The 13286-nt window shown below is 43.7% G+C and overlaps 1 protein-coding gene across 1 annotated transcript; it reads left to right on the plus strand.

The window, feature by feature from the left end:
• The first annotated feature begins 259 nt into the window (after positions 1 to 259).
• Positions 260 to 11470, plus strand: kcnj5 (potassium inwardly rectifying channel subfamily J member 5). Its single transcript, XM_088939580.1, has 3 exons — positions 260 to 328; positions 1916 to 2795; positions 11064 to 11470. Exons 1-3 carry the CDS (start codon positions 260 to 262, stop codon positions 11468 to 11470), a joined length of 1356 nt encoding a protein of 451 aa, XP_088795706.1.
• The last annotated feature ends 1816 nt before the right edge of the window (positions 11471 to 13286 follow it).

Below are 13286 nucleotides of genomic sequence, written 5' to 3' on the forward strand. Positions count from 1 at the left end.
ACAACCACGTGTGCACTGGCTGTGCTTGGCTCCCAAGGGGAACTGCTGTCAACTGTAAACAGCGACAGTCGATGTTTTAAAAGATAAAATGAAATTAAATTTTCAAAATCATCTGGGCAGGACATCCTTTCATTTTCCAACAGACCTTCATTTTTGGTCTTAATTTGCCCCCTCAGATCAACCGTACAAAGGTATAGAGGTTAGAGGACAGCTGGTGAATGACTGCCTATTGGCATCTTTTCTAGGTCTGTGATTCCAGATGAAAATGGCAGGAGACTTGCGGGTTCACATGGACCATGACATGGAGATAGGAGTGGCTCCCCGAGAGGTGAGGCTTGCCATTAATAAGACTGTAAAACCACTTTTTCACTCACAATATGTACATCGAATAACCAATTACAATAAGTTATGACTATTTTTTCAATAACTTAATACATACATTTGTATTCACATACCATCTGTATTTATATTATATCATTAATACATTTCATTATAATGTATTTGTGATTTTAATAATTTTTCATCTTATTATAATTTTTCAATAACTTATTACAATACACTCATGGAAACATCCATTCGCTAAGATTACTATGTGCCAAAAAGATACCAGGGTTGGAATACCATGAACACGCTGATCAGAAAGCTACTCAAAATAGATGATTTTCAAATGGAAGTGTACCTTAGTTTAGAAATCAAAAAAGAAAAATGTTTAGATTAAAGATTAGAAATGTTTTTATAATCTGGAATTATTAACAAAGCATTTATAATGCCTGCCAGTAACTAAAAACTGACCTTTTGCATGTTTCCAGTAAAAGTTAGAGTATTCTCATATATAAATCTTGTTATTGTGCATTTCAATGTTATAGCATGTTTATTTTGCATAACATGGCATTTACAGCTGGTGAGCTATTGTCATATCAGGATAAATTTAATCCAAAGTGGTTTTATTTAGTAAACTTTGGGAAAACAGTCTTAGCGTTTCAGTCCACTTGTTTTCTCAGATCTGTGCCTAAAGTGACCACATATAGACTAGGTCTGACATACCTTAACCTTGCTAACCTTTTTGTGGAGATGTTGAGGTTCAACACTCAAGTGTTGAGGTATCGCATTTGTTGTTGTTGTCGCATGTGTGAGGATGGAAAAAAAAAAGCCTCTTTCAGAGGGTCATGACCCACTGTGTTGTCTGATGTCTGACTTATTTCCACGAGGCTGACAGACATCCTGAGCTGCCTCACTGTGACCTCTGTGGGTACGATTTGATACTAAGGCCAGCCAGGCGTGATCGTATTCCAGTGGGAGTAGAAAAACACCGAGGGCACAGTACCATCTGCAGAAACAGCCTCTCTCTCCAGGGTTTTGGGAAGCACTATCCCCTCATGTCCTACTTTATTCTTTGGGGGACCCAGTTACATGTTTACAGTAAGATGCATCACTCTGATAAAGCCATGACTCTGATTTGAGTTCTTTCTGCTGTTGTTTTTAAGCAGTAAAGGCCTGCCTGAAATAAAGAGGATTCTTTTTTTTTTTTATTCTGCACAGTCCAGTCACAAGGGTACAGGAATTTATCTTCATGATAACTTGTAAAGAAGACAAATGTAATGCTGGCAGATAATGCTAGTTCTCTTAGTGTTCTACATTTCTAGTTTGGATGATCAATGAGGATTGTGCTGGAAAACACTTGGTAGTAAACCAGGGAAATTGTCCAGCAAAATATCGCCACTTAATATTGCTAAAAATCTGAACGTTGGAGTTTTCACAGGCTGCCAAACACTTGCAGCTGTATAAATGCAAGGATAACCCTTTTGCTTTCCGTAAAACGCTTCAGATTTGACAGCTGTGCAAGGCTGTTGTACGTAGCAGCAGAATTGCCTCTGAACTTACGTGCCTCATTTTTTTTTTCTGAATCCCCCTCCAGGTTAAGAAGCTTCCCAAGCGAGCTAGAGAAGGCTTGGCCCACGTCGCCACGGACAGGACCCGTCTGATAGCCGAGGCAGTCAAGAAGCCCAGGCAGCGCTACGTCCAGAAGGATGGCAAGTGCAACGTGCACCACGGCAACGTGCAAGAGACCTACCGGTATTTCAGTGACCTCTTCACCACCCTGGTGGACCTCAAATGGCGCTTCAGCCTTTTCATCTTCACCCTAGTCTATTGCGTAACCTGGCTGTTCTTCGGCTTCATCTGGTGGCTCATCGCCTACATCCGTGGAGACCTTGAGCACGGTGATGAGCAAGGCTGGACTCCCTGTGTGGAGAACCTCAACAGCTTCGTCTCCGCCTTCCTCTTCTCCATAGAGACGGAGACCACCATCGGGTATGGCTACAGGGTGATCACGGAGAACTGCCCGGAGGGGATCATCCTCCTGCTGGTCCAGGCCATCCTGGGATCCATTGTCAATGCGCTGATGGTGGGGTGCATGTTTGTGAAAATCTCGCAGCCCAAGAAGAGGGCGGAAACCCTCATGTTCTCCCACAAAGCGGTCATATCGGTGCGGGATGACAAGTTGTGCCTCATGTTTAGGGTGGGGGACCTCCGAAATTCGCACATCGTCGAGGCCTCCATCCGGGCCAAGCTCATCAAATCTAAGCAGACCAAGGAAGGCGAGTTCATCCCTCTCAACCAGACAGACATCAACGTGGGCTTCGACACGGGGGACGACCGCCTGTTCCTGGTATCTCCCCTCATCATCTCGCATGAGATCAACGAGAAGAGCCCGTTCTGGGAGCTCTCCAAGGCCCAGATGGAAAAGGAAGAGTTTGAAATTGTCGTCATCCTAGAAGGCATGGTGGAGGCCACAGGTAAAATTTCCTCTTTATTGATTTTGTCGTTTTTCAGTTTCATTTATCTAGAGAGAAGGTGTTATCTAAAGGCTGGCACTGGGACACAGCACTGCTGCCTCATACCTCTTAGTTACCGGCTGTCGTTTGTATTGACTTTTTGGATTTCTCCCTGTATGCACCTGGATTTGTTTGTCTGAAACACTGGTTTCGTCCTACCTCTTAAAGATAAAATGGCTAGGTTAACTGATGATTCAAAATTGTCTGGTGGGTGTTTGTGCAGACCCTGCAATGAACTGGCGTCCTGTCCAGAGACATACTGCTGCCTTTCATCCATCACTTCTGAGGCAGGCAGTGGGTTATCTTCCTACTAAGGCATGATTCCCGCTACAGCTCATGCCACGGTGCTGTGTTCAGTGTTATTTTGTGCCAGATGACCACAGGTATGATGCTAATCTTACATGATAACTTGTGATAACGTAAACCCTCACGAGCACATTTACAGTACCTTTCCATCTTATTGGACTTGTATTTTTTTAAAGTATGTTAACACTCAAAAGCTAAGAATACATACAGTAGTGGTATGAAGAGATGGGTTTGTGTTTGTCTTTTTTCCAGTGATAACAGCCCTTGTCACCCTGCACAAACATGCAGCCCTTGCCGACTTTGTGTTTGTGTAATGATGAATTCCATTTTTCTGTTGCATCGGTTAACTTAGTAAAATATCTCTCTGGTATTTTGAAAACTAGCCTTTCTTCGTGGGCAAACACAAGATTTGTTGGCTAAACACCAACATGTTCACATTTTCCAATGGCTGTTTTAGCTGTGAGAGAAGCGCCCTGGGTCATTTACCATTGAGCCCCAGCAGTGAAGTCCAACCACGAGCACATGTGCACAGAGGCAGCAAGGAGATGCCAAGCAGCAGCACTTGTGTGTGTACGGTTTGGGATGTAGAACATCTCGGGTCTCAGGGAACAAGTAATAGGTATATTCCATGATGAAAAGAGAAGAAAGGAAACACAAGGTTTCAGCTGTGGAGCCTTCTTCGGGAAGGAAGACAGGGCAGACAGCAAAGATTGTAAAGCACAGGAGAACAAAAGGAGGTGGGAGCAGGAGAGAGGCAGAGTGGGCACTCGGGTGGTGCGAAGTCGAGTGGGGAAGACGGATGTGCAGTCGAAACCTAAAAATGAAGAGAGAGGATTAGACTAAAACAAGTCTGTCGTTGAGAGAAGGGGGAAGGTGTGAACCAGGTTTGATGATAATTTTAGTTTCTGATGTCTTTCTGCTATAGGAATTAAGAAATCCTTTGAGAATGCAGACGGGGTGATCAGTGTGATCATGGCCGTCAGAGGTGAAATGAGAAACTATGGGCTTGGAGAAATCTTTCATCTTCACAACCCTGACATGTTCTCTGAAGCGGTCTCCGAGTCTCCTTCCTGTTTCCCCAATGTAGATGTCTGGGCATTTTCTGCAAGAGATACAGTAAATAAGGTTGCAGGAGATGTCATTTAAGTGATCCAGAATTGTCCTGAGGGGGCTTGAATTACTGTAGTGTGGTGTTAGATATGTACTTGCAGGTGAAGCAGCGAGCTCTGTTGCAGGGGAAGGTGTCTGGTGTGGATGATTGCTGAGGGCGGTCAAGGGAGCTGTGAACAAGAAGGTTACGCAGATTAGATGGTCGGCGATATGAGATGATGGGGCAGTTAGAAAAGACGGTCCCAGTGGAGGGATCAGCCTGTAGGATGGAAAAGTTGTCGTTAATGGCCCTGGGGATAGAAAGTGTGTTAGGGTGGAAGGGAAGCACCAAAGGAATGCAGTTGTTAACCTGGGAATTTATAATTGTGTTGATGGTCCTAGGGCTGTTTTTGGTTCAGGTGAGGGCCCTGTCAATAACACGGGTAGGGTATCCTCTTTTGATGAAAAAACAGTGCATTCTAAGTGCATTTCATCTTGGGTCTTAAAACAATGTTACTGATAGAAAGTGCTATTAAAATCATGAATGACATTTCTATACAGTATTTTTGCATAGATGCATGTCTTGTGGTTCCTTGGACATTTGCGCTTGAGGTGTGACACGGTGAATGGTTCCAAAGTCAAACCTGTCTGTTTGTATGCACATGGGAGGGGAGTCATCTACTGTATTTTTGTCAATGTGGAACCATATTGGTGCACCGGTCCCCACAAAGGTAGGATCTCTGGGGCCAACAGATCCCCTACAATTTGAAGTGATCTTTTGCATAGATCAACCTACTTTTTCTTTAAAATCTAAACGTGCCAGAGATGTTTGTTTCTGGCCCACTCTTGACCCTGTGTGAAGTTTAGAGGGGAGTTTGAAACCGTATATAAAATTGAAATGAGAATCAATAAGGAGTCTCCGCAGTGGCAGGGAGACAAGTTTTGAGTTAGTACGCGTGTGCAGGTGGGAAAGAGAGTGTTTTGTGTTGAGTGGTGCCATTAGTTACAGCCCAGTAAAATAATGTGATTAATGACAGACCAGCCGGTTTTCACTCCTATAAACAGACCTCAAGGATCCCGGATTGATTATCTTCGCCACCTGAATCTAACACCGAGGCTAGCTAGCTTCTCAGGGCCCTTGTGTGATATTGATGGAAAAATCTGGGTATTTGTGTCAGAGGAGCCTAGAGAATAAAAACACATTTACGGGCTTAACCACGAGAGTTAATTGCTAAGCACCCCCCCACACACACACACACCTTTTTTCAACTCTGCAGTGGTGTGTACAGGCGAAATGTCCATTTTTCAACTGGGCAAATGAAACAGAGTAAGGTTGGGAGACACGGAAGAAGGAATTATATTTAAATAATGCACATTCATCCTTTTAATGCTTTCTTCCCGAGTTTGAAATCAGGCCTTTTAAAGAAGGAAACGGAAAAGGAACAATTGAATGCTGGGACTGTATTTTTAAATAGCATATTTGTTTCTTAAATACGTTAAGCTTATTATATATTTATAAATTAGAGAATGTCCAATGTTTTATTCATATCTGCAATCTTCACAGAGACATTTTATCTGTGTGCATGTTATTTTTTTTAAAAAGGAGAAAGCCCAATTACAGTAGTTCCATGAAGAATCATTTCCCTTTTTAACAGCAGCCTTTCGCCTGTGGCCACACTTGTCTGCAAATAGGCCTCTGAAGTACGGAGCCAATCATGATGGTTTCAATTTCAATCTTTTAAAGTAGTATTATTCTATATACAAATATACCCATAAAGGAAGTCATTCATAATTCTGTGAATCCGTGCGCTGCCCCTGTGACGGATTGCCGTCCTACTCTTGTGCGTGGTCCCTCCTCGTGCCCTGTCTGTGTCTGTCAGGTTAGGCTGTGGCTCATCAGGACACAGTCATCGAAAAAGCCTGCAAGGGTACCCAGAAAAACAAGTCACTTCAACATCTGGGCCAGCAGCATTCCAGTACTGTTCAAAAACGTACTGTAGGTGTCCACCTAGTATCTGAAGTTCTAGGTTCTAGTTCCGACAAGGAGGAACGGGATTAATTCCACCTCAGAACGTTGGAAAGCTCCTTTCATAGAGAGGAGGCTGCTCTTGCTCTTGTTTGGTTGCTAGAAGCTTATCCGTGCCAGAATCCCCTATAAACATTCCTTGAAAATTCCCGGACAGCGTCGGTCAGGGAGTCCTATTGCTCCACTTCCCTGATGAGAGCTGCAGGCACGACAGGCCCCCCCAACACTCTGCTTTACTGTGCCGCACTGTGTGTGAGGAGCAGCTAGCAGTGCATTCCCCACTGCGAAGCGGAAAGCAGGGGAAAAACACAATGCCGAGCCTTCCTTGGGGTCACAGGGGCATATAAAGCAAAATGGAACCAAAGAACTAGAAAGTGAGAACGGCCAACTCTTTTTGCCGGAAGACAGACCATCGGCATGCTACTAAATAAAAAAGAAGTAGCTGGTTTAGCGGTACAGTGGCGAGATGTTAGATGTTGTAGGGATGCAAGGGGTCACAGCGCAGTCCGGTGAAGGTTTGAGCGAGTTTAATTGTAGCGAAAATGGCCACTTCTGGAGAACACTGAAGGAGACACACACAAGGTGTAGATCCCACAGTGCCCCCGAATTGCATTTTAGCTATTTTATCACCATGAATGGGGACTGAGGAGTCTGCAGTCTAGTTATGGTCCAGTGGCTATTCTTGATGATGTTTCAGCTATGTCTGTGGTGTCACGTACAGTACAACAGCAGGTGTCGGCTCAAATCTCTCTAATGCCAGGCAAAGAGACCCGGTCAATGACCCCAGGCCAGAGCCAGATTTCTACAGTGTCCCAGTAGAAGCTAAGCCGATGGCTCAGTACCTCAGGGAGGCTCTCATGGCTTTGCCCTAGCGCCATGCCGTGCGTCAGATCGACCCTTCTGCACACCCCCGCGCCCGCGGGCCCTCTCGAGAGCCTGCCCCGCCTATCCCGGAGGAGGGAAAGCGCGTCGCAGAGTGCTGGAAGAGTTTCGAAATGCAAGGGGGGGGGGGGGGCAGCGCGGCAGCACGTAGCTGGGCAACCGCTGAACCATCGCGAACTCCTGCACTCCTGCACTCCTGGGCCGCGGTCAGGAATGCGACTCAGACCTGTTATTTTCCACTGAACTCGCTGCTCTCTGGCTCTTGTTGCTGTTGCGTGCCGGTGAAAACAGTGAGGTTTTCTTTTTTTGCCTTTGTGGAATCTTGTATACAGCTCTAGACGCTAGTATAAATTAGCATGATTATTAATATAACTCAGTGCCTTTTATTCTACTTTAATTGTCACATGCTATATTGAAAAGGTGATCCAGAAACTTTGAAGAGGTGAATGCGCTGTATTCCAATAAATATGGTTTAACAAACAGCAGTTATCCTGTTAAATAAAGTTTTAGCGACTCTATTTCTGTAGTTTTCTGTTTGGTAATAGAGAAGACCAGTCTGTTTATTAAAAGCCGTGGAGGCACGCTAAATGAAGGCTTCCCAGGCTGTAGGAGGACGTTACTTCCCCCATTTAAATTAGAGCTGAAATTAATTTACCTGCTGTCCTCAGGAGGTTTGTGTGAATGCTTTGCCTTTCGTGACAACTGCTCGCCTAAACTGGGAGAGGCGTTTTATAGTGTATGTTCTTAAAATCTCCTCTTCCTTTGCAGGTTAGGCATCCTCGCTCCCCTGAAATGACAACCCTTCTTTCCCCATGCTGCTTCAAAGCAAGTCACTTAAAAGGCCATTCTAATCCATGCTTGCCAACCAGAACAGAAAAGCACTTTTTATACTGACAATTTCTACTTCTCAGATTACTTGTGGACTCTGACATAGGGGTGTTTGAAGCAAAGATACACTATTTCTTTTTAGTCAGATATACACAAGAAGTTGTGGGGGTATGGAACGGAATACCCAGGTACTGTATGTCACAGAAGCTGATACCTGATGGACAAGATTCTTGCTACAGTAGTACCAAATAGGCCGATCGGCCACCTGTTGTTGGTAACCATTCTTATATGCACAAATTGGGTGAAATTTCCACAGAAATATATGCAACTTCAAGGAAATACAGTATATCATTTGTATCTGAAGCATGTCACAGGTATCATATTGTGAATATGCTGCATTTTAAATTTCCTTTTAAATTTTATATTCTATAGCTCTTTCTCTCTCACATACACAGAAACTAAAATAATCTAAAAAGCAATCTGAAAGATAACAGATTTCTGTAATAGCCAACAGTTTTTGTAGTGCGCCACACTCAAGAAAGCTCTACAATGTTCTCTTCTTTTTTCATTGAAAGGAGAGAAGCGAAGTATCCGGGGACTATGAAATTGCTCTGAAGTCCACATTTTTAGACATTATGCTATTTCAAAAAATGAATGCAAATTGATACAGAAATAAAATCCGTTTCAGAGAGCAACACAATCTCCTTGCTAGTAGTTTTTTTTTACCCCATAATTATTCCTACAGGATCTGGAAAACTGAGCCTTGAAAGTAAATTAAAAAAAACTTTACTCGTATATGCCTGTGAAAATCTAATGTTGAAGTGCTAATGCATTTTCTTCAAAGAGTTTTCCCTCTGTTTCTTTATATGCCTGTCAATGTGCATATGCACTCCAGGAAAGGCCTGAACCAGAAAAAAAGCTCTATTTTACAGAAATTCCTCTTAGTGTTGTGCCATTTACTTTCAGTACATGGCTGTACTTCTTTCACGGTTATTAAAATGAATAGTCCAAAACCGAAACTGCATTCAGATAGTGAAAGAGAAAAAGGCTCTTGATGTTTCGGTCTAAAAGGATTGAGTGGAAAGTTACCAGTGGTCCTGATGTTTAGTGAGATCTTTGGGTCAGCATTTGGAGTAGGCATCTGAGCCCTAGTAAGCACACAGATTTTCAGTTTTGTGTGAACATGATTCGGGGCTACAAGTTCCTTTTGAAAGTCCATTCCATTCAAGAAGTGTTTTTGACTTGATGTTATCTGACAACGAACCCGATGGACTTCTTGATGTTAACGGTGAGACGTGTACCTCAGGACACAAGTCAAGGGGTTGTGGGAATCTGGAACAAGGTACTGAGCCATGTTGAAGATCCTAGTCTGGTTTCCTACAGAAAATGCCTCCACTGATCAATTGGCTGCAATTGGATCAATTGGCAAACAAGCTAGCTCACAGAAGAAGGCTCAGCTGCAGAAATATTGTATTTCTGCTTCCTACTTTTCAGCCTGGAATTGCAATTAATCTTTATTTGGCTCCCAGCTCTAACGTCTTCAAGCTTGCACCAGTTATTTCTTATTATGCTAGTGTGAAATAGAGCCCAGTAGGAACACCTTTAGCATGTTTGCAGGCATTAGAATTTCAAAACTTGGATCTCTGGGCGTGAACCAAATTGTGCCAGAATCGTGCCTTTGTGTGTCTGAGATACAGACCACTGTAAGAGGCACTGCCTTCTCTTTGAGCGTATTTTCTTTGATTTGGTAAAAATTCAAAGAAATGTTGCAGAAAGGCCAAGAGCAGAAGTATAGTTTTTTTAAAAAGAAGATGTGGAAAAGAATTTGCACCTACTGTACATGCACAGAGGTTCAAGATCTGCTTCTCTGTTGGCCATTCGCTCCACATCCCTGTGCACTGGGTTATAACTGCAGGTTCATTTCTGCTTGATCACTTCATTCTGCTGGCTGAGTCTTGTGCTTTCTTCCTCCCCCCCTGGAGAGCTGGTTGAAGTCCTGAGTCTGCACTGTGTGCAAAGCAAAATTCAGAAGGAACCAAGGAGCGATTTGTTTTCACCTGTTTAATTAGGCCTACTCCAGGGAGAGAGAAAAAAGATTGACAAGCCAGCTTAGCAAGTTTTTGCAAGTTAAGGCGTCCTCTTTCTATTTGATTATGTTGGAGAATATTTGTCAGTTAAATATGTAGGAAAAGAGGAAGAAATGTTTTTTAAATGGCTTCAATCATTGCATATTAATGGTGTCCCGCAGGATATGACAGAAGCCGTTAGACCGTTTGACTTCCAGGTGTTTTGATTTCAGCAAGTTCATTTACAGATTGCATTTTGCACTCTTGGCCTCATCTGGAAACAGGTAGGTTTTGTCTAACTTGGCTTCTCAAACGTTGAAGCATGATAATCCAGTTTTATTTAGAAACCGGCATTCCATGTGAAGTAAGCAACATTTTTTGGACCAACATGATGTCCAGATGTCAATACACTAACCAGATTTTGAGCTGAAACAAAACCATTTGCAGGTTTTAGCCAGAGGTAAAATCCAATATTTTATAGACCCTGCAAAGTACCTTTGGTGTAGCATGATCCTCAGTCTTCTAAATGTGTTAAACGGGGGTGGTCCAGTCCTGGTCCAGGAGAGCTGGTCCTCCTCCAGGTTTTCATTCCAACTCAGCTCTTCAGGCGCTGAGCCAGCTGGTTATTGGCGGAACTGGACCAATTGGACAGCTTCTCCCAGCCCTTCCTGACCTGCAGGTTTAAAGAGACTTAGAAATCCTGGCAGACCCTGGGCCTCCAGAACCAGGACTGGACACTGTTGGTGTCGGCCAACTGATACCTCTTCAGAAAAACAAGGACTACTTACTGTGGCTTTGAAGAATTTTAAAAATGGCTAGCGTCTAATCAAGAAACCATTCCAAAATTCAGGAACTTTTATGAAAAAAACACTCACTTTTTTTGTTGTCGTTACCTTTGAAACATACATTTAGACACAGTGGCAATTGCTAAACCCATTTTTTCTTTCGCAAGATCCGGGTAGCTGTACATTTCAAAGAATTGTGGGGAGTCCCTTCTGGCTCTGATGCCCTGCGTCTCCTTCTCGCTCACAGGCATGACTTGTCAGGCTCGTAGCTCCTACCAGGACACCGAGGTGCTATGGGGCTACCGCTTCACCCCCGTGCTCACCCTGGAGAAGGGCTTCTACGAGGTCGACTACAACACCTTCCACGACATCTACGAGACCCCCACGCCCTCCTGCAGCGCCAGGGAGCTGGCCACCCTCGTCCGAGAGGGCCAGCTTCTCCCCCAGCTCTGCCTACCCCCGCCGGAGCCCACACCCATCCCGGCTCTCGGCCCCGGGCAGCAGGAGGAGAACGGAGGGGTGGAGCGGGAGCCGGCGGAGGACTGGGAGGGAGGAGAGGCCCACCGGCCCACCGGGAGAGGAGGCCTGTGCGTAGCCATGGAGACCGGCGAATCAGTTTGCTGTCCAAGCCCTCGACCAAACACAGTGACGTAGACAGTATGTGAAGTACAGCCAAGAGGAATATCCAGCCTTTACAAATTACCTCTGCTTTAAATATATCTTTTTTGGCTATTTATGTTTCGTTTTTCACTAAGTGGTTGGCTCTTTGTTTTTCGTCTCGGTTTGTTTTGGGGGGCTGGAAGGACGGGGGTTTTGGGGTTGTGTGCTGCCAGAAACAGAAACTGTTTAGCCTCAAGTCCCCCTTTTTTCAAGACTGCAGGCTGTCAGCTCTTCAGGAATCACTTTGACCTCTGTATCCGTGTTTTCGGGGGACTGCATACACCTCTACAGTCAACCCTCAAGCAGGGCGCAGTTTTATTCAGCATGTGGACTGCATTCGTAGTTTCCCCAATCCTATTTATTTGATTCAAAAGATTTTTTTTTTCCCTTTCTATACCACAGAGGCTCTTCGAATCCTGGGTTTATTCAAAAGAAGGAGGTGTTAAAATGTAAAGTATATTTTTTCGAGGGGGGAGAAATCTTGTGCACTGCAATGGAGGAGAGGCACGGCTCTTTGGGGACAGTTTTCAAGAAGGAAGGAGGGAAATATGGTAATGGATTCTGTATACAGTATAATATATCATCATAATCACTGTAAAGAGCCGTCTTGCACTCTGCAGATCTCCCCAGTCAGGAATGAGCCAAGCCTTTCAAAACACAGTGCTGTTCCCAGACCCTAGACAGTGTTGCAGGGCCACACAATACTGTCAGTACCCCATTGATAAATGCGGTATTAACTAATGAGGAACAGCTGACAATTGTTGGGCCATTGTCAGCATCATCTTGTGCCAAAGGGCTCTTGAAAATGGTCAGCGCAAAGCGGCTTTGTTTTGGTTTTCTTTTTTTTTCCCGGCGTAAAGATGAGAGGATGGGATCTGCAGAGGATGGGAGGTTGGTCTTTGTCGGTCAATCCCTGTACAGTAAGTCTGGGGAGTGTATTTGATCACCATTGTTGTTTTTCACACCATTTTCATCCAGTTTTAGGGTAAATTAAAATGCGGTTTGCCACAGCTCCTCTCTTGCGTGCTGTCCTTGTTTTTCACTGGATTGTTCCACGTCAGGCCTTTTCGAAATTACAACTTGCACAGCATTTATTCAGTTTTAGTCGGTGGAAACTTTTGCAGACTAGGTTTAAAGTTGCATGATGAAAGTTTTAACGGTCCATCCTCACGTTGGGTTGGGTAAAAGGTAAAAGAAATACAGGGAATGTCTGTTCTCTAGGTATCCAAGCTCCAGACGAAGTGCTCGACAAACAGATTAAAAATAGTTTGACATTACGTGATAAAATATTTAGGATATTTATGAGCCATTAGGCCAGCTGTGTTTGGTGGGCTGTTTTCAGTCTTATGAAACATCCCCACTCATGTGTGGTCAGAAATGATTGAGAAACCAGTTTTACTTCAATAGAAATTTGTTAACACTGCTGTACTGCATATGTTTTTAAAGAACAATACATTTTATTACACGTAAAACTTTCTTAAAGACCAGATGAATCTTTGAAATTTGTTTTTTCTCTTATGGAAGACACAGGCCAAGGTCAGCTTGTTTCCAGCTAAAACCCAGCTGAAAACTGGGTTTTTAAGAACCTTGTGCTTGAGCCTTCGGGTTCCTAAAACTAAAGTAAAAGCAGTCGTCAAACTCTCTGTCAAGATTGCTTCTTATTGTGTGTATTTACTTAGGACTGACTACACATTGCTCATTTTCCAGCAAGTACAGACTTTATACTGCATATATACAGTACAACTATATATATACACATTTATATATATATATCTTTATACAGCTGACGCACTGTGGAAATGTGTGGAAA

This window comes from Atractosteus spatula, chromosome 22, assembly GCF_055471065.1.
Source record: "Atractosteus spatula isolate fAtrSpa1 chromosome 22, fAtrSpa1.hap1, whole genome shotgun sequence".
NCBI classification, from domain to species: Eukaryota; Metazoa; Chordata; class Actinopteri; order Semionotiformes; family Lepisosteidae; genus Atractosteus; species Atractosteus spatula.